At 53.0% G+C, this 22,588-nt stretch overlaps 2 protein-coding genes across 5 annotated transcripts in view; both read left to right on the top strand.

Moving 5' to 3' along the window:
* Window positions 1-3,736, top strand: part of PPM1N (protein phosphatase, Mg2+/Mn2+ dependent 1N (putative)) — a 5,785-nt gene extending 2,049 nt beyond the window's left edge. For both annotated transcript variants that reach the window (XM_032262626.1, XM_032262625.1), the window contains exons 2-5: window positions 339-456; window positions 831-936; window positions 1,025-1,085; window positions 3,245-3,736. In XM_032262626.1, coding sequence (XP_032118517.1) covers window positions 339-456; window positions 831-936; window positions 1,025-1,085; window positions 3,245-3,313 — 354 coding nt within the window. In that variant the 3' untranslated portion in view covers window positions 3,314-3,736. The remainder of the gene's footprint in view (window positions 1-338; window positions 457-830; window positions 937-1,024; window positions 1,086-3,244) is intronic.
* Window positions 3,737-9,042: 5,306 nt separating this feature from the next.
* VASP (vasodilator stimulated phosphoprotein) overlaps window positions 9,043-22,588 on the top strand; it is a 21,277-nt gene continuing 7,731 nt past the window's right edge. For all 3 annotated transcript variants that reach the window (XM_032262616.1, XM_032262617.1, XM_032262615.1), the window contains exons 1-3: window positions 9,043-10,225; window positions 21,403-21,574; window positions 21,671-21,836. In XM_032262616.1, coding sequence (XP_032118507.1) covers window positions 10,221-10,225; window positions 21,403-21,574; window positions 21,671-21,836 — 343 coding nt within the window. In that variant the 5' untranslated portion in view covers window positions 9,043-10,220. The remainder of the gene's footprint in view (window positions 10,226-21,402; window positions 21,575-21,670; window positions 21,837-22,588) is intronic.

Raw genomic sequence — 22,588 nt, 5'->3', positions numbered from 1 at the left:
AAAAAAAAAAAAAAAAAAAAAAGAGAAAGGGCGTGGGCTTTTGGAATGCAGGGGTTCTAGGTCGTAGGAGCAGGGCCTGAAATATGATTAGTACTGGAAGGTGGAAGAGCAGATAAACATCAGAGCGGGCAGAGCTGTAGGGAAAGGGCACTGTTCTCTCAATAAGGAGGGCCTAGAATAGGACATGGTTAGGCCCCAGTAGGAGAGGACTGGCAGGTGGGTGAGACGAGACAAATGGGCATAACCAGATTAAAGTGGGGGACTTGAACCTAGGGATTGCTGGGAAGCTCTGCCTTCGGCTCTCCCCCATCGGTCTCCGTTTTCTCCACCGGCTTCAGGGCAGCCTGGACAACATGACCTGCATCCTGGTCTGCTTCACGGGGGCTCCTAGGCCTTCTGAGGAGGCGATCAGGAGGGAGCTAGCACTGGACGCAGCCCTGGGCCGTAGAATCGCTGGTGAGCAGGCTCCGGGGGCCCAGCTGGAGGGGTGGTTGGCCCGCGAGGGCTCTTCCCGAACTTTTTTTTTGGAGACAGAATCTCACTCTGTCGCCCAGACTGGAGTGCAGTGGCACAATCTGGGCTCACTGCAATCTCCGTCTTCCCAGGTTCAAGCAATTCTCTGGCTTCAGCCTCCAGGTGGCTGGGATTACAGGCATGCACCACCACACCCAGCTAATTTTTGTATTTTGAGTAGAGATGGGGTTTCACTATGTTGTCCAGGCTGGGTCTCAAACTCCTGGCCTCAAGTGATCCGCCTGCCTTGGTCTCCCAAAGTGCTGGGATACAGGTGTGCACCACTGTGCCCAGCCTAACTCTTAACTCTTTCTCAGAACTGTGTGCCTCTGCTCAGGAGCTCCCCAGCCTGAACACAGTTTTCAGGACTCTGGCCTTAGAGGACATCCCAGATTTACCTCCTGGGGGAGGGCTGGACTGCAAGTAAGTTGGGGTGAGGAAGGGTGGGGTGGAATGGTGGTGGGGTGGGAGGAGGAGGGTCCCCTCCTGAGGGCCTTCCTATGCTCTCCAGGGCCACTGTCATTGCTGAAGCTTATTCTAAGTTCTGCCAGGTCTCAGAAGAGTGCAGAGAGGTAAGAATCTGTGTTCTCTGATGTTTCTCTTAGGAGAGGAGCCCCCCTACCCCTCTTAGTGACAGGAATATTGAAGCCAGTGAGGATAAGAGATTTGCCTGATATATTTTCTTTCTCTTTTCTCTTTTCTTTCTTTCCTTCCTTCCTTCCTTTTCTTCCTTTTCTCCCTCTTTTTTTTTTTTTTTGAGACGGAGTTTCGCTCTTGTTACCCAGGCTGGAGTGCAATGGCGCGATCTCGGCTCACTGCAACCTCCGCCTCCTGGGTTCAGGCAATTGTCTTGACTCAGCCTCCTGAGTAGCTGGGATTACAGGCACGCGCCACCATGCCCAGCTAATTTTTTGTATTTTTAGTAGAGACGGGGTTTCACCGTGTTGACCAGGATGGTCTCGATCTCTTGACCTCGTGATCCACCCGCCTCGGCCTCCCAAAGTGCTGGGATTACAGGCTTGAGCCACCGCGCCCGGCACTCTCCCTCTTTTTTTAAAACGAAGCCTTGCTCTGTCATCCAGGCTGGAGTGCAGTGGCACAATCTCCACCTCCTAGGTTCAAGTGATTTTCCTGCCTTAGCTTCCTGAGTAGCTGGGATTACAGGTGCATGCCACCATGCCCAGCTGATTTTTGTATTTTTAGTATAGACAGGGTTTCACCATGTTGGTCAGGCTGGTCTTGAACTCCTGACTTTGTGATCCGCCCGCCTCGGCCTCCCAAAGTGCTGGGATTACAGGCATGAGCTACCGCGCCTGGCTTCTTTTCTCTTTTTCTCTCTTTTTTTTTTGAGACAGGGTCTTGCAATGTTGCCCAGTCTGGTCTCAAACTCCTGGGCTCAAGGGATCCTCCTGGCTTGGTCTCGCAAAGTGCTGAGATTCCACGGCAACCCAGCCAGCTTGCTATATTAATACATTCCAACTCCTAGCCCTGAAGCATTTCGCAAGGCATGATGAGGGAGACACAGATGCAGAGAAGATACTGTGATTCCCGTCCAAGAAATGTGGGCCCTGCAATGCCCACATTGCCCCATCATCCTAAGTGCCTCCCACATCCAAGAATAAGGTGAAAACATTCAGGGAATGCTAATGACTAATTCTAAGGCCTGGATGCACAGCAGATACCATCAGGACATATATGAGTATGGTCCAGGTCTTAGACGAGAGCAGCTGTAATGGGGCCCAGATAGCTAAGGAGATTTTGGAGACATCCAAAGAGGTGGTGGTGGAAAAGGGCATGGAGTGGGATCAAGGAAGAAATGTGAGGAAGCTGGGTTTAGAGCCCCAAGTGTTTTTGTTTTTTTTTTTTCGAGATGGAGTTTTGCTCCTGTTGCCCAGGCTGGAGTCCAATGGCGCAATCTGCAACCTCCACCTCCCAGGTTCATGCAATTCTCTTGCCTCAGCCTTCCAAGTAGCTGGAATTACAGGCACGTGCCACCACGCCTGGCTAATTTTGTATTTTTAGAAGAGACTAGGTTTCACCATGTTGCCCAGGCTGGTCTCAAACTCCTGACCTCAGGTGATTCATCAGCCTCGGCCTCCCAAAGTGCTGGGATTACAGGCGTAAGCCACCAGGCCTGGCTGAGCCCCAAGGCCTCTGCATGGCAGAGAAGGGAGGAGTTTGATTATTATCATGTGGATAAGGGAGGATTGCTGATAATTTCCCAGTAGCTGAAGGAGGTATTTGTCAGTTTTCTTTGAGTTGTGAGCAATGGCCACAGAAGCCCAATTCAAGCTGGTAAAGCAAAACAGGGAATTTACTGGGCCATGTAATTGAAGTATTCAAAGCCTTAAGGCATGGCTGCATCCAGCTGACAGATAGCGTCATCATGCATGGGCTCTTTTTATTTTCTTCAAGTTGGATTCATCCTCTTTCAGGGTATTCTCTTGAGGTAGCTGAGACTTGCAGCTCCAGGCTCACACTCCAGCAACCTAACCTCCCCAGTGGAGAGAGTTTGCCAATTTCCTGGGAGTTGCAGGAGTGGTCCTTCGGAGCTGGTTCTCTTTGGTCACACCAGGTCACATGCCTGATCAGTCACTGTGTCTCTGATTGGCCAGGCTGGGGGTTGGGGTCCACTCCACTCAAACCCTTTTTGTGAGATGGATATGGTGGTCCCTCAAAGGAAAGGGAAGACAGGATTTCCAATTACCTTTTCCCACATTTTGTGTTACAGAACGGGCAGGATGGGGCTGGGAAGCCCACTGCCACAGATTTGGGCTCTGCCTTAGACATGGAGGCCTGACAGCTGTTGTCCTTTAGGGATCCTTTGCTCCACTGGGGCCTCAACAGAACTAAAGAAGAAAACGGACCCCTTCTCCAGCCACATGTACCAGCGGAAGGAAGGCAGGCCAGTATAGGAACCCAACATGCTTATTTCTCCTTCTCTTACTTCCCTCTCACAGATAAGTCTTACGAGAGGGGAAATTCCACCATCACCCACACTAAAAAGAAAAAAGCCCCAAAAGAAGAAAAAAAAAAAAAAAAAGCAACAAAAAACCCCCCAACCAAAATGTTTTTGAAATATTCAGAGCTGAACAGATTCTGAGAGATGACCTAGTCCAATAACCTCTTTCCTTCTTATTATTCATCTGTTTTGGAGGGGAAGTAGAGTTTTGATTATTAAATTGTATTTACATAAGTGATTCCAAATACATTTTCTTGTAAACAAACAAACAAGCGTGATTTGCCTAGTCTGTTAGCAAATACGTTATTGGGCACCTGCTGTGTGCCAGACCTCAGCCTCACAGCCATGAATCAGGCTGACCCACCAGGATCCTTGCCCCACTGGGGCTGACCTCCTAGTCAAGAGACACAGCAAACAAGGGAATCAATAAATAAAGCCGTTGCCGGGCGCAGTGGCTCACGCCTGTAATCCTAGCACTTTGGGAGGCTGAGGTGGGTGGATCCCCTGAGGTCAGGAGTTCAAGACCACCCTGGCCATCATGGTGAAACCCCGTCTTTAAATAAATAAATAAATAAAGTCGTCTCACCAGGCGCAGTGGCTCACACCTGTAATCTCTGCACTTGGGGAGGCTGAAGTGGGAGGATCACTTGAGCTCAAGAGCTCGAGACCAGCCTGGGCAACATAGCAAGACCCAATCTGTAATTAGCAATAAAAAAATAGTCATCTTGAAGACTGATGAGCATCACGAAAAAACTAAAACAGGGGGATGTGGTGAGAAAATGATGAGGGGAGCCGGGCGCGGTGGCTCACGCCTGTAATCCCAGCACTTTGGGAGGCCGAGGCGGGTGGATCACGAGGTCAAGAGATCGAGACCATCCTGGTCAACACGGTGAAACCCCGTCTCTACTAAAAATACAAAACATTAGCTGGGCATGGTGGCGTGTGCCTGTAATCCCAGCTACTCAGGAGGCTGAGGCAGGAGAATTGCCTGAACCCAGGAGGCGGAGGTTGCAGTGAGCCGAGATCGCGCGCCATTGCACTCTAGCCTGGGTAACAAGAGTGAAACTCTGTCCCCAAAAAAAAAAAAAAAAAAAAAAAAAAAAAAAAATAACAGGGGAACCAACTTTGGTTTTTTTTTTTTTTTTTTAAATTTTTAATTTGTTTAATTCACATAGTTTTGAATGGGTACTAAATTCACTTGGTTTGAAATGCAGAGTGCAAATGGCCTACAATGAAGTCTTTCTCCATCCCCCTCACACTTCAGCCACTCAGTTTTCCATGGTGGGGGAGATGGCTTTTGAAACAGGGGGATCAGGGAAGGTCTCTGAGGAGGGGACAACTGACCAGGGACCTGACAGAGAAGAGTCAGCTCGGCAAATACTCCGACGAGTGTTCTAAGGCAGAGGGAAGAGCCAGTGTGAAGGTTTAGAAGCAGGATACAATTTGGCCCTTTTTTTTTTTTTTTTTTTTTGAGACAGAGTTTTCACTCTTGTTGCCCAGGCTGGAGTGCAATGGTGCAATCTCGGCTCACTACAACCCCTGCCTCCCGGGTTCAAGCGATTCTTCTGCCTCAGCCTCCCAAGTAGCTGGGATTACAGGAACGTGCCACCACATCTGGCTAATTCTTTTGTATTTACTAGAGATGGGGTTTGACCATGTTGGTCAGGTTGGTCTTGAACTCCTGACCTCAGGCTATCCGCCTGCCTTGATCTCCCAAAGTGCTGGGATTACAGGCGTGAGCCACGGCGTCTGGTCAAATTTGGCATTTTCAAGACAGACTTGAGACCTCTAGCTTGGTGTGGTGGCTCATGCCTGTCATCCAAGCGCTTTGGGAGGTCAAGGCAGCTTGATTCCAGGAATTGGAGACCAGCCTGGGCAACATGGCAAAACCCCATCTTTACAAAAAAAAAAAAAAATAAAAAGAAAAAAATCTCTCTCACCACCAAATTCCCTAGAATCCCACACTCTCTATCTGACTGGTAATCTTTGCAATGAGTTTAAAGTGGACTTTTCATATCTGTTAATATATGATATTTTTGGGTGTTTCCTTGATATTTTTCATTCCCTTTGTAACTTTTACAACTTTTTTTGGGGGGTGGGGGGTGCGGAGTCTCACTCTGTCGCCCAGGCTGGAGTGCAGTGGCTTGATCTTGGTTCACTGCAACCTTTGTATTTTTAACAGAGACCAGGTTTCACCATCTTGGCCAGGCTGGTCTTGAACTCCTGACCTTGCGATCCACACACCTTGGCCTCCCAAAGTGCTGGGATGACAGGCATGAGCCACCTTGCCCAGCCATCTTTTGCAACTTTTTACCCACTTAATGGATATTTTCTTTTCTTTTCTTTATTAAATTCCTTTATTTATTTATTTTTTGCTTTCATTTTTATTATTTATTTTGATATTTTCATTCTATGTCATCCATGTCATTTACACACTTCATGCCACCTGCTTTTTTTTTTTTTTTTTTTTTTTTCAGATGGAGTTTTGCTCTTGTCGCCCAGGCTGGAGTGCAATGGCACACTCTTGGCTCACTACAGCCTCTGCCTCCTGGGTTCAAGGGATTCTCCTGCCTCAGCCTCCCGAGTAACTGGGATTACAGGCACGCACCACCATCCTGGGCTAATTTTGTATTTGTAGTTGAAATGGAGTTTCTCCATGTTGGTCAGGGTGGTCTCAAACTCGCAACCTCGGGTGATCTGCCTGCCTAAGCCTCCCAAAGTGCTGGGATTATAGGTGTGAGCCATTGCGCCTGATCAGTGCCGCCCGTCTTTTAAGAGACAAGGCCTAGGTCTCCATCCCAAGCTGGAGTACAATGTCACAATCACAGTTCACTGCAGCCTCAAACTCCTGGGCTCAAAAAGTCCTCCTACCTCATCCTCCCCTGGGACCACAGATGGACGATACCATACCCAGTCAATTTTTTTTTTTGTTTTAAAGAGATGGGGACCTCCCTATGTTGTCCAGGCTGGTCTCAAACTCCTGACCTCAAGTGATCCTCCTGCCTTGGCTTCTCAAAAAACCAAAGCACTGGGATTACAGACTCAACCCACCTCACCCAGTCCACGCTTCCTTCTCTATAGTTGCTGCTCACTCGGTGCTTCAGATAAGGGATGTCCAACGGTTTCAGTATCCCTATCTTCTTTTATTTTTTTTATTTTTATTTTTTTTTTGAGACAGAGTCTTACTCTGTCACCCAGGCTGGAGTGCAATGTCCCAATCTAGACTCACTGCAACCTCCGCCTCCTGGGTTCAAGTGATCCTCCCACCTCAGCCCCCTTTGTAGCTGAGATTACAGGCGTGTGCCACCACGCCTGGTTTTTTGTTTTTGAGATGGAGTTTTGCTCTTTTGCCCAGGCTGGAGTGAAGTGACACGATCTCAGCTCACTGCAACTTCTGTCCCCCGGGTTCAAGCGATTCTCCTGCCTCAGCCTCCTGAGTAGGTGAGATTACAGGCACCCACCAACATTCCTGGCTAATTTTTTTATGTTTTTAGTAGAGATGGGGTTTCCCCATATTGGCCAGGCTGGTCTCAAACTCCTGACCTCAAGTGACCTGCCCACCTCAGCTTCCCAAACTGCTGGGATTACAGGCATGAGCCACTGCGCCTGGCCAATTTTTAATTTTTTAGTAGAAACAGGGCCTCACCATGTTCAAGCCAGGCTGGTCTCGAACTCCTGACCTCAAGTGATCCACACTCCTTGGCCTCCCAAAGTGCTGGGATTACAGGTATGAGCCACTGTGCCTGGCCTCCCCTGTCCTCTTGATGGACATTCAAGCTATTTCCAATTTCTTGCTCTCACATTACTGCTGCCATAAAGGTCCTTATGTACATATGTAAGAGTTCTCTAATGCAGGGGTCTTTCTACCTGTTTTGTATAGCACTTAAGCTGAGAAGTTTTTTTACATTTTTAAAGGATTGTAAGAAAAACGAAATAAAAACAAGCGTGTGTAAACCAGACCCTATTGTCTAGCATATCTAAAAGATTTTCTATTTAGACTTTTACAGAAAAAGTTTCTTGGCTGGGTGTGTGACTCACACCTCCAATCCCAGCACTTTGGGAAGCCAAGCCAGACGGATCACTTTAGCCCAGGAATTTGAGACCAGCCTGGGTAACATAGTGAAACCCTGCCTCTAGAATAATTAACGGGGCATAGCGGTGTGTACCTATAGTCCCAGCTACTCAGTGGGCTGAGTGGAGGATTGCATGAGCCCTGGTTATGCCAGTTTGTTCGGCCCAGGCAACAAAGAGAGATCCTGTCTCAAGCAAACAAACAAAAAACCATGTTTGCTGACTGTTGCTGTATTGTAGGTGGCACCCAGAAATGCCATCCCTATTTCTTTTTTTTTTTTTTTTTTTGGGACGGAGTTTCGCTCTTGTTACCCAGGCTGGAGTGCAATGGTGCGATCTCGGCTCACCGCAACCTCCGCCTCCTGGGTTCAGGCAATTCTCCTGCCTCAGCCTCCTGAGTAGCTGGGATTACAGGCATGCGCCACCATGCCCAGCTAATTTTTTGCATTTTTAGTAGAGACGGGGTTTCACCGTGCTGACCAGGATGGTCTCGATCTCTTGACCTCGTGATCCACCCGCCTCGGCCTCCCAAAGTGCTGGGATTACAGGCTTGAGCCACCGCGCCCGGCCACCCTCCTATTTCACAGATGGGAAATCTGAGACCCAGAGAGGAGAAAGCAGTTACCCAAGGTCACACAGAACTGGGGTTCTCATTCAACTGGATAAAAGTTTGTTGAGCTGCTGTTCAGGGCTTGGCTGGGGTGAGTAAAGTCCAGAACTTGATTAAGTCAACTGGGTTCAATGGCTCACGCCTGTAATCCTAGCACTTTGGGAGACTGAGGCAGGCAGATCACCTGAGGTCATAAATTTGAGACCAGCTTGGCCAACATGGCGACACCCCATCTTGCCTGTAATCTCAGCTAGTCAGGAAGCTGAGGCAGGAGAATCGCTTGAACCGAGGAGGGGGAGGTTGCAGTGAGCCAAGATCGTGCCACTGCACTCCAGCCTGGGTGACAGAGGGAGACTACCTGTCGAAAAAAAAAAAAGAAAGAGGAAAAAAAAGAAACTAAATCTACCCCTTCGCCTAGACAACTCAGCCTGAGGAGACTCACTAAGAAACAATGATAACCTCCGGGAATCAGGGTTCAAGATCTCCCAGAGTGGGGTGGAGAAGGGGAGGGGAATTTACGTCAGGGCTTGGCCTGGAAGGACGAAGCCTGCCCAGGTGACGGAGGTCAGGGCAACATCTGGACACAGGACTCGGCTTGAACAGAGGCTGGAAAGGTGGATTCTCTCACCTAGTCAGCTGGCCCTGAGAATTGTTAGTTTTACACTCAGACTTAGGTGGCTTTCCGTGTTCTGGGGGCTCAGGCAAGAGGGCCATAGGCCAGATTCGTTTCCTGTTCCCAGGCCTCAGTTTACCCATGTGCAAACGTGGAACTACTGTAACTGGTTTCCCAGGACTCGGGCGCCCCACCCGGGCCAGGTGGCGCTCTACCCAAGGGGCGCGACCACGCCAGTGACGTCACTCGGGGCAGGGCCGGCCAGACCCGCTGCGGAAGCCTCGGAGGGTGTCTGGGCTCGGCTGGGAGCCGGCGTGTGGGGGGCGGGGGCTCCGGGAGGGTCTGCTCACCTCCGGGTCCTCCTGACGGGTGGGATGATCCTGCTGTCCTCCGCAGGACAAACTGAGTCAGAGCGCGGCGTGCGTGGGTCGGGGGCTTTACACACCGAAGAACCAGGCGTCTCCCGCCCACCCAGGGCGAATGCCAGACCCCCACTCCGGCACTCCCCGCCGGTCCCCACTTCCACCCCCACCCCACCCCACCCCCGACCCTGCGGCTGTGAGTCAGCGGCCGACCGCGCCCCCTTGGCCCACTTCCTCCTCACCTTCCCGGGGCGGGAGGGGTGGGGCGAGAGGGGTGGGGCCCTACTCCCCTCACCTCCCGCCCCCGTGCGGATGCTAGGCTAGCGCCTAAGTAACCCCTCCGAAACTGACAGGAGAGAGACGATGGGGAGGGGCGGGGTTCCAGAGATGGGATTTCAGGCAGAAAATGTGGGACCACTTGCTTAGCAGGAGGGTCCTCCTCGCCCCCCAAAATTGAGCGGAGTACGGGATGGAGAAATCGATGGGGAGAGAAATCGTGCCCCTTCCGAGTGTCGAGACGCTCCTGAGAATTCCCACCGTGGGAGAGAACTAGGGAGCAAGGGAGGTCCCCTTCCCCTCCACCAAGCTTGCCCCTCCATGTGGAGGTGACTCCCAGGGTGCACCCCTAGGCTACAACGTCGGGGACTAGAGCGAGATCGCGGAAGCCGAGGGTGCCAAGTTGCCCTTTTAAGCGCCCTCCACCCCCTCGCCTGGAGGCGCGCGCGGCCCCTTTAAGGCGCGGGGCATTGTGGGTGCTGGGAGTGGAATTTTGGAACGAAATGTAACGAAGAGAAGTACAGTAGTAAGAGTAACAGTGCAGCCGCCGCCGGCACCGGGGGCGCGCTGGGGAGGGACGCCGCACCCCCCTTTCTGCCGCAGAGACTTCTCCTCAGACCGCCTGAGGGAAGCGGTGCCCGGAGACCCGCCCCGGCCGGGTCCACGTTCTGCCCAGGAAGCCGGACTCTATGGGGCGGGACCCTGGGGGAGCTTGATCCGAGCCCGGAGCCAGACCTGAACCCCTGAACCTCCGGCCAGGGGCGCCCCGGGAGCAGCCAGCCCGTGGGCGCACCGCCCGCCCGCCGAGCAGCCATGAGGTGAGCCGGACCTGCCCCCCGACCCGTCCCCGCCCGGGCGGGCTCCGCGCCCCGCCTTTGTCCCCCTCCCCCTCAGCTCGCTCCGGGCTGGAATTTGGGGACAGATCCTTGGGAGCCTCGGATTTGGGCTGAATCCTCTTGGACCAGCTCCAGAACCATCGATCGCTTCTTCACGACTCGGGGGGTGGTGGCGGTGAGGTTCTCCTGGGAGTCCTCAGATTTGGGGGCGCTCGGAGGACTCCACAATTGTTAAAGACTTTTTTTCAGAGGACCTCAAAGTTGGCAGCGCCTTCCCGCAGGGATGCCAGGATTGAGGCAGGGCTCAGACTCTCCTCCCCCTCCCCCCAAACTTCAGCTCGAGGTCCGGGAAGGATTGTGGGGGGCCGGTTTGGGAGACCATGGGACTTGGAAGAGAGACTGAGACTCAGACCCTGGGTGTGCGGGGTCCCCGTTTACGTGGTGCTGGAAAAAGTCTCCCCAAGTGGGACCGCGCTTCTTAACTTCGGGGGTACTTAATGCCCTGAATTTTTGGGGGGGCACTTAGGTCTTCCTGTGGAGAAGGCTGGTGTGAACCGATCTAGGGACCCAGACGCAGCCTGCGGAGTCTGGTGGGACTCCCCTCCCCCGTCGCCCCGCACACAATCTGCTTAGTCCGCAGTGCCTAGGACAGAGCGGGCGCTCGAAGCAGAGGGCGGCTCCCGCTCAGGGCCAGAAGGGCGGCCCCGCTCCCCCACCTGCGCAGCCCTGGGGAGGGAGGGGGCGCGGCAGCTGGGGGAAGGGGGCCTTTGTCTTCCTGACTCACCTGTCGAGACAGCTGGTGTGGGGGGCGGGCACCGATCGCTGCGGGCCGGCTGCTTTCCCCACCACGGTCCCTCCCCCTTTGCTCATCGCCCCCCCATCCATCCGGAGTCTTGGGGTTGGAGGAGGGGGAGCTGGAAAGCTTCAAGGTCATAGCCCTTTTCCCCAGGGACCCAGGCTTCCCAGATAATTCCAGCTATCTTCCCAGGAATTTAATCCTGGGGGTGGCGGCCCCAGGGACCCAGGGATTTGGTCTGGCTGGGACCTCCCCCGAACTCCTGGGCTCACCTGAGGGCGGTGCCAGTGCGGGCGGGGAGACCCAACCGTCCCCCCATTTTCCCCTCCTCTGGCCCCCCATAATCTCTCCCAAGGGGCCAGAGCCTGACAATACTATCTCCCTTCCTCCACTCTCTCTGGGACTTCCTGCCCCCAAGCCCCCAGCCTGAGCACGGAGGCCCCGGGGGACGGCTGGGGATTAACCCCGTGGTGCCCACATCCTCCTCATTTCCTGCACCCCTGCCCTTTGACATCGGGGTGGCGTGGCATTCCTTTTTATGACCACTAAAGAATCCCCCTCCCCGTTTCTTCCTTCTGATGTGAAAGGCATGGCTGGAAAATTTGGAGCAAGGAGGACACCCACGGATACCCTCAAGACTTCCTGCCTGTCCACTCCCCATTATAGCTACATCCCTTCCAAGTCCGCCCTGGAGAGGGGTCAGTTTAGGGAGCGACGCTCTCTTCCTTCGCCCTCTTCCTCCGGGACTCTTCTCTCCCCTTGCCCCCCAGCCCCGCCCCTTCCCCCCCCCGCCGCGTTTCCGGTCCTAGGCTCGGTGGAAGGCGGATGGCGGATGTCCGAGTTAGTGCTGCCTCACTCACTGCAACCGTAAAAGGGCAGGAGCGGCGTTTGGGCCGGCCCCCTGCCCTCCCCACCACCACCATCAGCCCTGGAGGCCTGGCCCTCCCACAAGGCCCACCTCTTGCTGTGGCCGTGGCCAAGCATCTCGCCTTGTTGGGGGTGCTGGGGTGGGGGGGGTGCTGGGGTAGGGTGGGGTGCAGAAGTGAGCAGATGCCTGTCCCACTAGAAAGCCACTCTCACCTTTCCAGGGGGTCTCTCCTGCAGGTGATCACATCCCACTTCCCCTGGACTGTGCCCCTTCAAGGACAGCCAGGATTCAAAACCCATGTCCCTATTACCCAGCTGGGGAAACTGAGGCTCAAGGAGAAAAAGACGTGGCCAAGATCTCTCAGAAATTCCTAGGCAGTGTAGGAGGGGTGGAGGAGCCTGGGTCCTCTGATTTCTGGCTAGTTTGGCTGGGGACAGTCCTGGGGGCAGTCGGAAGAGAGGACGTGAAGATGGAAAATTACAAGATATAGTTCTTTTCCTCTCAGTTTGACAAATATTTGTTGAGTGCTGGCTGTGTCTGGGACCACAGCTGGGTGCTGGGAAGACAGGGAAGTGGGGCAGAGGTCTAGAATCTCAGGGCAGAAGGGACTTGGGGAGAATTGGGGTCTGTTTCTTGCTTCTTCCAATAATAGCTATTGTTATATTTTTTTAAAGAGACTATTTGATCAAGCATCTATTATGTGTGGGGCACTTTTTTGCCTGAGAAATTTTTTTTTTTTTTTGAGGCAGGGTTTTTACTCTTGTAGCCCAGGCTGGAGTGCGATGGCATGATCTCAGCTCATGGCAACCTCCGTCTCCTGGGTTCCAGCAATTCTCCTGCCTCAGCCTTCCAAGCAGCTGGCATTACAGGTGCCTGCCACCACACCTGGCTAATTTTTGTATTTTTGGTAGAATCGTGTTTCACTATGTTGGCCAGGATGGTCTTGAACTCTTGACCTCAGGTGATTCACCCACGTTGACCTCCCAAAGTGCTGGGATGACAGGCGTGAGCCACTGCACCTGGCCCCTCACGGCAGTTCCAACAAGGATACTATTACAACCTTGTAGCCTTCCCACCCTGGCACCCAGTTTATAGATAGGAAAACTGAGGTACAGGAAATGTAGGCAAGGTGCCTATTAAAGTAAAACAGGGCCAGCCGCTGGGGCTTATGCCTGTAATCCTAACACCTTGGGAGGCCAAGACAGCAGGATTGCTTGAACCCAGGAGTGTGAGAATAGTCCGGCCACATGGTGTAACCCTGTCTCTACAAAATATACAAAATTTAGCTGGGTGTGGTGGCATGCGCCTGTAGTTCCAGCTACTCTGCAGGGTAAGGAGAGAGGATCTCTTGAGCTGGGGAGGTTGAGGCCGCAATGAGCCGTATTCGTGCCACTGCACTCCAGTCTGGGTGACAAAGTGAGACCCTGTCTCAAAAAAACAAAAACAAAACAGAAATACAGGTAACATGGTTTCTGTGTTCTCAGCGAAGAAAAGGAAAAAAAAGGAACCTGCTTTCGTTGTGAAAACTCTTAAGATAATTCAGATAAGCCAAATGAAACCAAGCCAGAACATTTATCTTGCTGTTCACTTAGGGGAAACTGAGGACCACCAGGAGGAAGGGACCAGAGTATCGCACACAGGCCCCAAAGATGCTAGATCCGCGTCCCCACTTAGGGTTGCTCAGAAGTTTTGTTGTTTGGAAGGGTGATATATACGTATCACAAGTTTTATGGTATAAGGAGGCTATAGGGTAAGTCTTGGGTTCAGGGGGCAGCAAAGGGAAGACCAAGACTCTAGTCTGGAAGTTTTGTGAAAACTGGATTCACTGTGCTTGATTACCTCTGGTGATGGGAAGCTCTCTCCCTCATGTGGAGCGTGTACCAAGTTACAGGTCCTGCGTTTAGGGCTTTTTGTCCATTCTCTCTCTTAATCCTTACAATGAACCCAGTGCGTTATTGTTTCCAGGGCTGGAAACTGAGGCTCAGAGAGGCAAAGCAACATAACAAGGAGGCAGCTTGAGTGTCTTTCATCCACCACGTACTAGAGTTTTGCAAAACGTGGGGACTTGCAGGGAGGAGCGAGTCCTCAGCTGGCTGGAAAATTAAGGCGCTCTCAGGTCCAATGGAGGGTTCTAGACTTCAGGAGAACGCTGCAAACGGGCAGGCTGTTTCCATCTCACAGCCTTGGCCCCCCATTTCCTGGCTTTGAGATTTTCTGTTCTAGCTTTTGTGTAGGTTACAGTTTTATTTATTGAACTTAATTAACTAGTGAATTCGGTTCATACAGGTAATTTAAACCCATGATAAGTAATAAGCAGTTCGAAAGGGTAAATGGTGGCTTGGTGTGGTGACTCATGCTTGTAATCCCAGCACTTTGGGAGGCCAAGGCAGGCAGATCACCTGAGGTCAGGAGTTCGAGATCAGCCTTGCCAACATAGCAAACCCTTAAACCCTGTCTCTACTAAAAATACAAACATTACCCTGGCATGGTGGCACACACTTGTAATCCCAGCTACTCAGGAGGCTGAGGCAGGAGAATTGCTTGAGCCTGGGAGGTGGGGGCTGCAGTGAGCCAAGATTGAGTCACTGCCAGCCTGGGCACAGAGTGAGACTTTTTCTCAAAAAAGATAAATGGTGGGTGGGGCGCAGTGGCCCACGCCTGTAATCCCAGCACTTTGGGAGGCCAAGGTGGGCAGATCACAATGTCAGGAGTTCAAGACCAGCCTGGCCAATATGGTGAAATGCCCGTCTCTACTAAAAATACAAACAAATTAGCTGGGCGTGGTGGCGCATGCCTGTAATCCTAGCTTCTTGGGAGGCTGAGGCAGGAAAATTCCTTGAACCTGGGAGTCAGATGTTGCAGTGAACTGAGATCACGCCACAGCACTCCAGCCTGGGCGACAGAGAGAGACTCTGTCTCAAAAAAACAAAGATAAATGATGCAAAATATTCATTTCCTCCCTCCCCAGTCCCCGAGTTCCCCTCATTGGAGGCAGCCACAGTTAGTCTTGGGAAGCGGTCTCTGCATATATCAACACTCTGGGTGCAGATGTATTTATATGCTTCTCACCTTTTTGTTTTTTTGAGACTGAGTCTTGCTCTGTTACCCAGGCTGGAGTTCAGTGGTGCGACCTCAGCTCACTGCAACCTCTGCCTCCTGGGTTCAAGTCATTCTCCTGCCTCAGCCTCCTGAGTGGCTGGGATTACAGGCGCATGCCACTACACTTGGCTAATTTTTGTATTTTTAGTAGAGACTGGGTTTCACCATGTCCATCAGGTGGGTCTTGAACTCCTGACCTCCTAATCCACCCGCCTAGGCCTCCCAAAGTGCTGGGATTACAGGTGTGAGCCACCATGCCCGGCCTACCTTTTCTTTCTTTTTTTTTTTTTTTTTTTTTTTTTTGAGACGGAGTTTCGCTCTTGCTACCCAGGCTGGAGTGCAATGGCGCGATCTCGGCTCACCGCAACCTCCGTCTCCTGGGTTCAGGCAATTCTGCCTCAGCCTCCTCAGTAGCTGGGATTACAGGCACGTGCCACCATGCCCAGCTAATTTTTTGTATTTTCAGTAGAGACAGGGTTTCACCATGTTGACCAGGATGGTCTCGATCTCTTGACCTCGTGATCCACCCGCCTCGGCCTCCCAAAGTGCTGGGATTACAGGCGTGAGCCACCGCGCCCGGCCTGTTTCTTCATCTTTAAATGAGGTTAAGGACTCGTAGGAAATTGGTTTCAACTATGAACCCCTCTGCTCACTTGCTGTATGATCTGGGGCGAGTGGCTGCAGTACCCCCTTATCAAAAGGGTGAGCATCAGAGCCTACCCCATGAGGCTGTAGAGCTGTTGAGCATGGAAACCGGAGTCCTGCACCAGGAACAGTGTCTGGGACTCTGACAGAAATGTTAGGTGCCCTTGGTAAAATTTGCATTTTTTTTTTTTTTGAGACGGAGTCTTGCCCTGTCACCCAGGCTGGAGTGCAATAGCACCATCTCAGCTCACTGCAACCTCCTCTTCCTGGGTTCAAGCCATTCTTCTGCCCCAGCCTCCTGAGTAGCTAGGACTACAGGCGTGCACCACCACAACCAACTAATTTTTGTATTTGTAGTGGAGATGAGGTTTCATCACGTTAGCCAGGCTGGTCTCAAACTGCTGTGCCTCCCAAAGTGCTGGGATTACAGGTGTGAGCCATTGTGCCTGACTGAGAGTCTTATTCTATCACCTAGGCTGGAGTGCAGGTGGCCTGAACATGGCTCACTGCAGCCTCATTCTCCTGGGCTCAAGCGATCCTCCTGCCTTAGCCTCCTGAGTAGCTGAGACTACAGGCACACAGCACCACGCCCAGCTAATTTTAAAATTTCTTGTAGAGACAGAGGTCTCACCATCTTGCCCAAGCCAGTCTTTTTTCTTTTCTTTCTTGACACAGAGTCTTGCCCTGTTGCCCAGGCTGGAGTGTAGTGCAGTGGTGCAATCCTGGCTCACTGCAACCTTCACCTAGTGGGTTCAAGTGATTCTCCTGCCTCAGCCTCCAAAGCAACTGGGATTACAGGCATGAGCCACCATGCTTGGCTAATTTTTATATTTTTAGTAGACATGGGGTTTCACCATGTTCATCAGGCTAGTCTCGAACTCTTGTTCTCAAGAAATCCGCCCGCTTCTGCCTCCCAAAGTGTTGGGATTACAGGCATGAGCCACTGCACCCGGCCTTCCCAAGCCAGTCTCAAACTCTTGGGCTCAAGTGATTCTCCTGCCTCAGCCTCCCAAAGTGCTGGGATTACAGGCTTGAGCCACCTCCCCTGGCCAAAGTTTGCCTTTTTTAGAGATGGAGTCTTGTCTGCTGCGCAGGCCAGAGTACAGTGGCATGATCTTGGCTCACTGCAGCCTCTGCCTCCCGGGTTCAAGCGATTCTCTTGCCTCAGCCTCCCAAGTAGCTGGGATTACAGGCACCTGCCACCACGCCCCGCTAATTTTTTGTATTTTTAGTAGAGATGGGGTTTCACCATCCTGGTCAGGCTGGTTTTGAACTCCTGTCTTCATGATCCACCCACCTCGGCCTCCCAAAGTGCTGGGATTATAGGTGTGAGCCACCGCGCCTGGCCCAAACTTTGCCTTTTTTAACAGATGTTTCTTTAGTAACAGTTGAGTCCCTACTACGTGTTGGGCACCATTCTAGGTTCTGGGGACATAGCAGTGAACAGTGGGACAGAAATCTCTGCCCTTTTGGTAGTGGGGACAGACAAATATTGCGTTGGGCAGGGGTCCTCCCTATGAAATGTGCAGGAGGAGATGAAAAGGAGAGAAGCGTTTCCAGCAAACGAGTGAGGGATGGCTTCTTGGAAGTGGTGACATCTAAGGAGAAGCCTGGAAGTGGGGAGAGGCTGGGCCGAGGAGGCAGCACACAGGAATGTGTCTGGCCTGCGGGAAGAGCAGCAAAGGAGCTGGAGGCTTAGGGTCTGAACAGTCCCCAGGGGACAGAGGGGCGGGAAGAAATGAGATCTGAGGACACACAGATCACGGAGGCCCTGGAGAGAACTCGGCATTGATTCTGTAGGAGCCTGGAGCTTTTGAGCAAAGGAAGGGACGTTCCACCTTGTGCGTTTGTTTGTTTTGTTTTGTTTTGTTTGTTTTTAAATTAAGACGGGGTTTCACCATGTTGGTCTGGCTGGTCTTGAACTCCCGACCTCAGGTGATCCACCCGCCTTGGCCTCCAAAGTGCTTGGATTACAGGCATGAGCCACCGCGCCCAGCCATCTTGTGTGTTTTTGTTTTGTTTTTAGAGATGGGGTCTCACTATGTTGCCCAGGCTGATCTTGAACTTCTGGGCTCAAGCAATCCTCCCACCTCGGCCTCCTAAAGTGCCTAGATCACAAGTGTGAGCCACTGCGCCGGGCCCCACCTTGTGTTTTAACAGGATCCTTCTGCTACAGTGGGGTCAGTGTGCCTTGGAGAGAGGCAGGACCAGCCCTTAGTCACCCAGCAGGCACCCTGTTCTCCGGCCAGTCCAAAGCCTCAGCAGGGTGGGGCCGTCCGGGAGAGCAAAGTGCAGCCAGGGTGGGGCAGTAGCAGCCCGGGCTCCTGGCCAGAGTCTGCCCTGGGCGTGTGTGGCAGGTGTGGGTGAGGCCGAGGTCTTAACCCTGCCCTGCCAGGGCGGCAGGAGCCAGAAACAGCCCCCGAGGCTGTGCTTGTCTGGAAAGGGCACCTGGTGTGTGGGTGGGGCCCACACAGTCCCTGGTGGTTAAGGCTTGGGAGCCTGAATTCACAGCTTCACCCTGTTCCTCACTAGCTGTGTGACTGGGCAAGTCACACACCCTCTCTGGGCCTTCTAGTCCTCACCTGCAAAATTAGGATGAAAGAGTGGCTTTCTGGATGAGCTGCAGTGAGAATAAAATGAGTGACTTTGGGGAAGGGGCTTAGGGCCCCTGATCCACCTGAAATGCCTGGTAAGAGGGAGATGGCATAATTATGTAAATTTGGGGGTGCCAGGGTTACCCCAGGTCTCTACCCACAGCTGAGTCTGCCTAGGGACTTTCCCTGCCCTGATTTCCCAACGTCAGTGTCATGCCCCCAGCCCCCAGCTCTCCTAGAGACAGAGCCTTTGCGGGAGGCGGGGGTGTTATAATTTCTCTCCCCGGAAACCTCTGACCACCAACTTCCCCATTTCAGGAAAAAGCCCAGTGGGGGTGGGGTGGCCAGGAGGCCAGCGCTTCCCCTTCGCCTGTGTGAACTTGGGCAAGTCACTTCCTGTTAGAGTTCCTGTCTGGGCCTGAGTTTCCTCACTGGGACAGAGGGGATTGAACCTCCCAAGGGGCTGGTGGGAAGGTCCAGAGGGTTGTAGCTTTCCTGGGCCCCAGCACTGCCTTTGAGACGGATGCATACCGTTGCCGAGCTCTCGGTGTGTGCTGGGTGCTGCACTATGCACTTATTTTTTTTTCTTTTTCTTTTTGAGACGGAGTTTTGCCCTGTCGCCCAGGCGGGAGTGCAGTGTCGTGATCTCAGCTCACTGCAGTCTCCACCTCCTGGGTTCCAGCAATTCTCCTGCATATCAGCCTCCTGAGTAGCTGGGACTACGGATGCGCACCACCACACCTGGCTAATCTTTGTGTGTTTTTGTAGAGACGGGGTTTCACCATGTTGTCCAGGCTGGTTTCGAACACCTGAGCCCAAGTGATCCATTCACCTCGGCTTCCCACAGTGCTAGGATTACAGGCGTCAGCCACACACCTGGCTAACAAGCACTTTAGCTGCCCGGACTCATGTACCCCTCCCCACTGCCCTGGAGGTGGGGACGGTCACTCTCCCAGTTCACAGCTAGAAAGCAGAGCTCTTGAGTAGGAACGTCACATGCCTGAGTCACATGAAATAGGTGTGGGGATTTGAACCCAGATCTGGGGCTGTCAGCACCAGTCTACCAACAACTTCCCTGAGGCTGAGTCAGACGCCACCTTTTCCAGGAAGTCCTGCCCGACTCCCCAGGCTGGGGCAGGCGTTCCTTCAGGCACCCCAGACCCTGGGCTCCTTGGCCCTATCCCTGGCTTGGTACCTTCTGGGGACAGCTCTGTCTCCCACACTGGACTGTGAGCCCCAGGAGGGTGGTGCTGGGGCTATGGGTCACTGCTGTGTCTTCATCCCCAGCCCCACCCAACATGGGCCAGACACAGAGCAGGGAGTGTCTGCAGAAGGGCCGCTGGTGCCCTGGGGAGCCAGGCGATGGGTGGGCAGTGGGAAGTCCCTTTGGAGGAGGAGCTCCGAGGTCTGGGATGGGTCCCCAACCTGCTGCAGGTCTCACACTTCCTCCCAAGCTTCAGCTTCCTCCTGAGCGGCCAGTGGTGGTGGGGATGTGTCCGAGCCCCTTGGTAGAGATACTGAGGCCAGGCAGGGGCTGGTCCCCAGTGCAGCTCCGCTCTTGGCCTCCCTCTGGCGCCTCGGTCTTCCTTCCTGCCCTCGCTCTGCTAACCTGCATCCCTCCCTGGTGTTGGCCTCAGCCTCTTCCATCCCTCAGCCTGTCTCTCCATGTTTATCTTTTCCTTCTTATTAGTATTGTGTTGTATCTTTTAATTTATTTTTCATTTAAAAAAGTGTTTTGGCCGGGCGTGGTGGCTCGCGCCTGTAATCCTAGCACTTTGGCCGAGGCGGGCAGATTGCTTAAGCTCAGGAGTTTGAGACCAGCCTGGGCAACATAGTGAAACCTCATCTCCACTAAAACACAAAAAATTAGCCGGGCCTGGTGGCATGCACCTGTAGTCCCAGCTACTCGGGGGACCAAGGCAGGAGAATTGCTAGAACCTGGGAGGTGGAGGCTGCAGTGAGCCAAGATGACGCCACTGCACTCCAGTCTGGGCGACAGAGCAAGATTCCGTCTCTTAAAAAAAATTTTTTTTATGTAGGCGAGGTGTGGTGGCTCACGCCTGTAATCCCAGCACTTTGGGAGGCTAAGGCAGATGGATCACTTGAGCCCAGGAGTTTGAGACCAGCCTAGGCAACTTAGTGAGATCCCGTCTCTACCAAAAAATACAAAAAAATTAGTCAAGCAACGGGCACAGTGGTTCATGCCTGTAATCTCAGCACTTTGGGAGGCTGAGGCGGGCGGATCAACTGATGTCAGGAGTTTGAGACCAGCCTGGCCAACATGATGAAACCCCATCTCTACTAGAAATACAAAAAATTAGCTGGGCATGGTGGTGTATGCCTATAATCCCATCTACTCAGGAGGCTGAGGCAGGAGAATGGCTTCGACCCAGGAGGCAGAGGTTGTAGTGAGCCGAGATCATGCCACTGCACTACAGCCTGGGCGACAGAGCGAGACTCTGTCTCAAAATAAATAAATAAATAAATAAATAAATTACTCTGGTGTGGTGGTGCACGCCTGTAGTCCCAGCTACTTGGGAGGCTGAAGAGGGAGGATCACTTGAGCTCAGGAGGCCGAGGCCGCAGTGAGCTGTTATCACATCACTGCACTCCATCCTGGGCAACAGAGCAAGACTCTGTCTCAAAAACAAAAATTATTATTATTATTAGAGATGGGGTCCTGCTATGTTGCCCAGGCTGCTCTGAAATGCTTGGGCGCAAGCGATCCTCCCGCCTCAGCCTCCAAAGTGCTGGGATGACACCTGTGAGCCACTGCACCCAGCCCATCTTTATCTCTGTGTCTTTCTGCCTCTTCCTCCAGGTCCCCTGTCTGCCCATCTGTCTGTCTGTCTGTGTGTCTTTCAGTCTCTCTCTCCCTTCTGTTCACTCAGCACTCCCTTTCTCACCTCTCTGCGTCTCTCTTCTGCTTCCAGTTCTCCCTCCCCGTGTCTGTCTTACATCTCGTTTGTGTGTTTGCCTCTCTCTCCTGATTTCACTTTCCCTCCTGATCTGCCTCCCACCCTCTCTTTCTGTCCACCTGGCTCCTGCCTCTCTGCGTCTCCCTCTCTTCCTTCCACACTCTTTGTCCCTTGGAACCTCCCAGGGAGACCCAGATGAGAAGGTGACTGGCTCCTCTCCCTTTTCCTCCCACCTGCAGTGAGACGGTCATCTGTTCCAGCCGGGCCACTGTGATGGTTTATGATGACGGCAACAAGCGATGGGTCCCTGCTGGCGTGGGTCCCCAGGCCTTCAGCCGCGTCCAGATCTACCACAACCCCACAGCCAATTCCTTCCGCGTGGTGGGCCGGAAGATGCAGCCCGACCAGCAGGTGCAGCCTCGCGCCAGCCCCCTCTCTGCAGGCTGAACCCCTGCCTGCTCCACTCCTCCGCCTGCCGCCCCTCACCCCCTTTTCCCCTCCCGCCAGGTGGTCATCAACTGTGCCATCATCCGGGGCGTCAAGTATAATCAAGCCACCCCCAATTTCCATCAGTGGCGTGATGCCCGCCAGGTCTGGGGCCTCAACTTCAGCAGCAAGGAGGATGCCGCCCAGTTTGCCGCAGGCATGGCCAGTGCCCTGGAGGCGTTGGAAGGTCAGAAACGGCACTGGGCAGCGAGCAGGCAGAGGGGACCACCGAACACGGCTGTGTGTCCTAGGGATGCCACTTTACCACTCTGGGCCTTGGTTTACTCATCAGTAAAGTGGTGCGAATTCATTGCTGTCACGGAAAATGATCATGAGGATTTTGTGCGTTCCAGTGTGCCTGTGCTCACCTATGTATAAAATGCACGATTGGCTAGGCGCGGTAGTTCATGCCTGTAATCTCGGCACTTTGGGAGGCCGAGGCAGGCAGATTACCTGAGGTTAGGCGTTCAAGACCAGCCTGGCCAACATGGTGAAATTGCCTCTCTATTAAAAATACAAAAATTAGCAGGGCGTGGTGGGGCGCACCTGTAATCTAGCTACTTGGGAGGCTGAGGCACGAGAATCGCTTGAACCTGAGGGGTGGAGGTTGCAGTGAGCCGAGATTACGCCCCTGCACTTCAGCCTGGATGACAGAGCAAGACTCCATCTCAAAAAGAAAACAAGGCCGGGCGCGGTGGCTCAAGCCTGTAATCCCAGCACTTTGGGAGGCCGAGGCGGGTGGATCACGAGGTCAAGAGATCGAGACCATCCTGGTCAACACGGTGAAACCCTGTCTTTACTAAAAATACAAAAAATTAGCTGGGCATGGTGGCGCGTGCCTGTAATCCCAGCTACTCAGGAGGCTGGGGCAGGAGAATTGCCTGAACCCAGAAGGCGGAGGTTGCGGTGAGCCGAGATCGCGCCATTGCACTCCAGCCT

This window comes from Sapajus apella, unplaced genomic scaffold (genome assembly GCF_009761245.1).
Source record: "Sapajus apella isolate SASKATOON/1434 unplaced genomic scaffold, GSC_monkey_1.0 scaffold130, whole genome shotgun sequence".
In the NCBI taxonomy this organism is placed as follows: Eukaryota; Metazoa; Chordata; class Mammalia; order Primates; family Cebidae; genus Sapajus; species Sapajus apella.
Note: the sequence above shows the minus strand (reverse complement) of the source record. Positions and strands in the feature narration are given on the sequence as shown.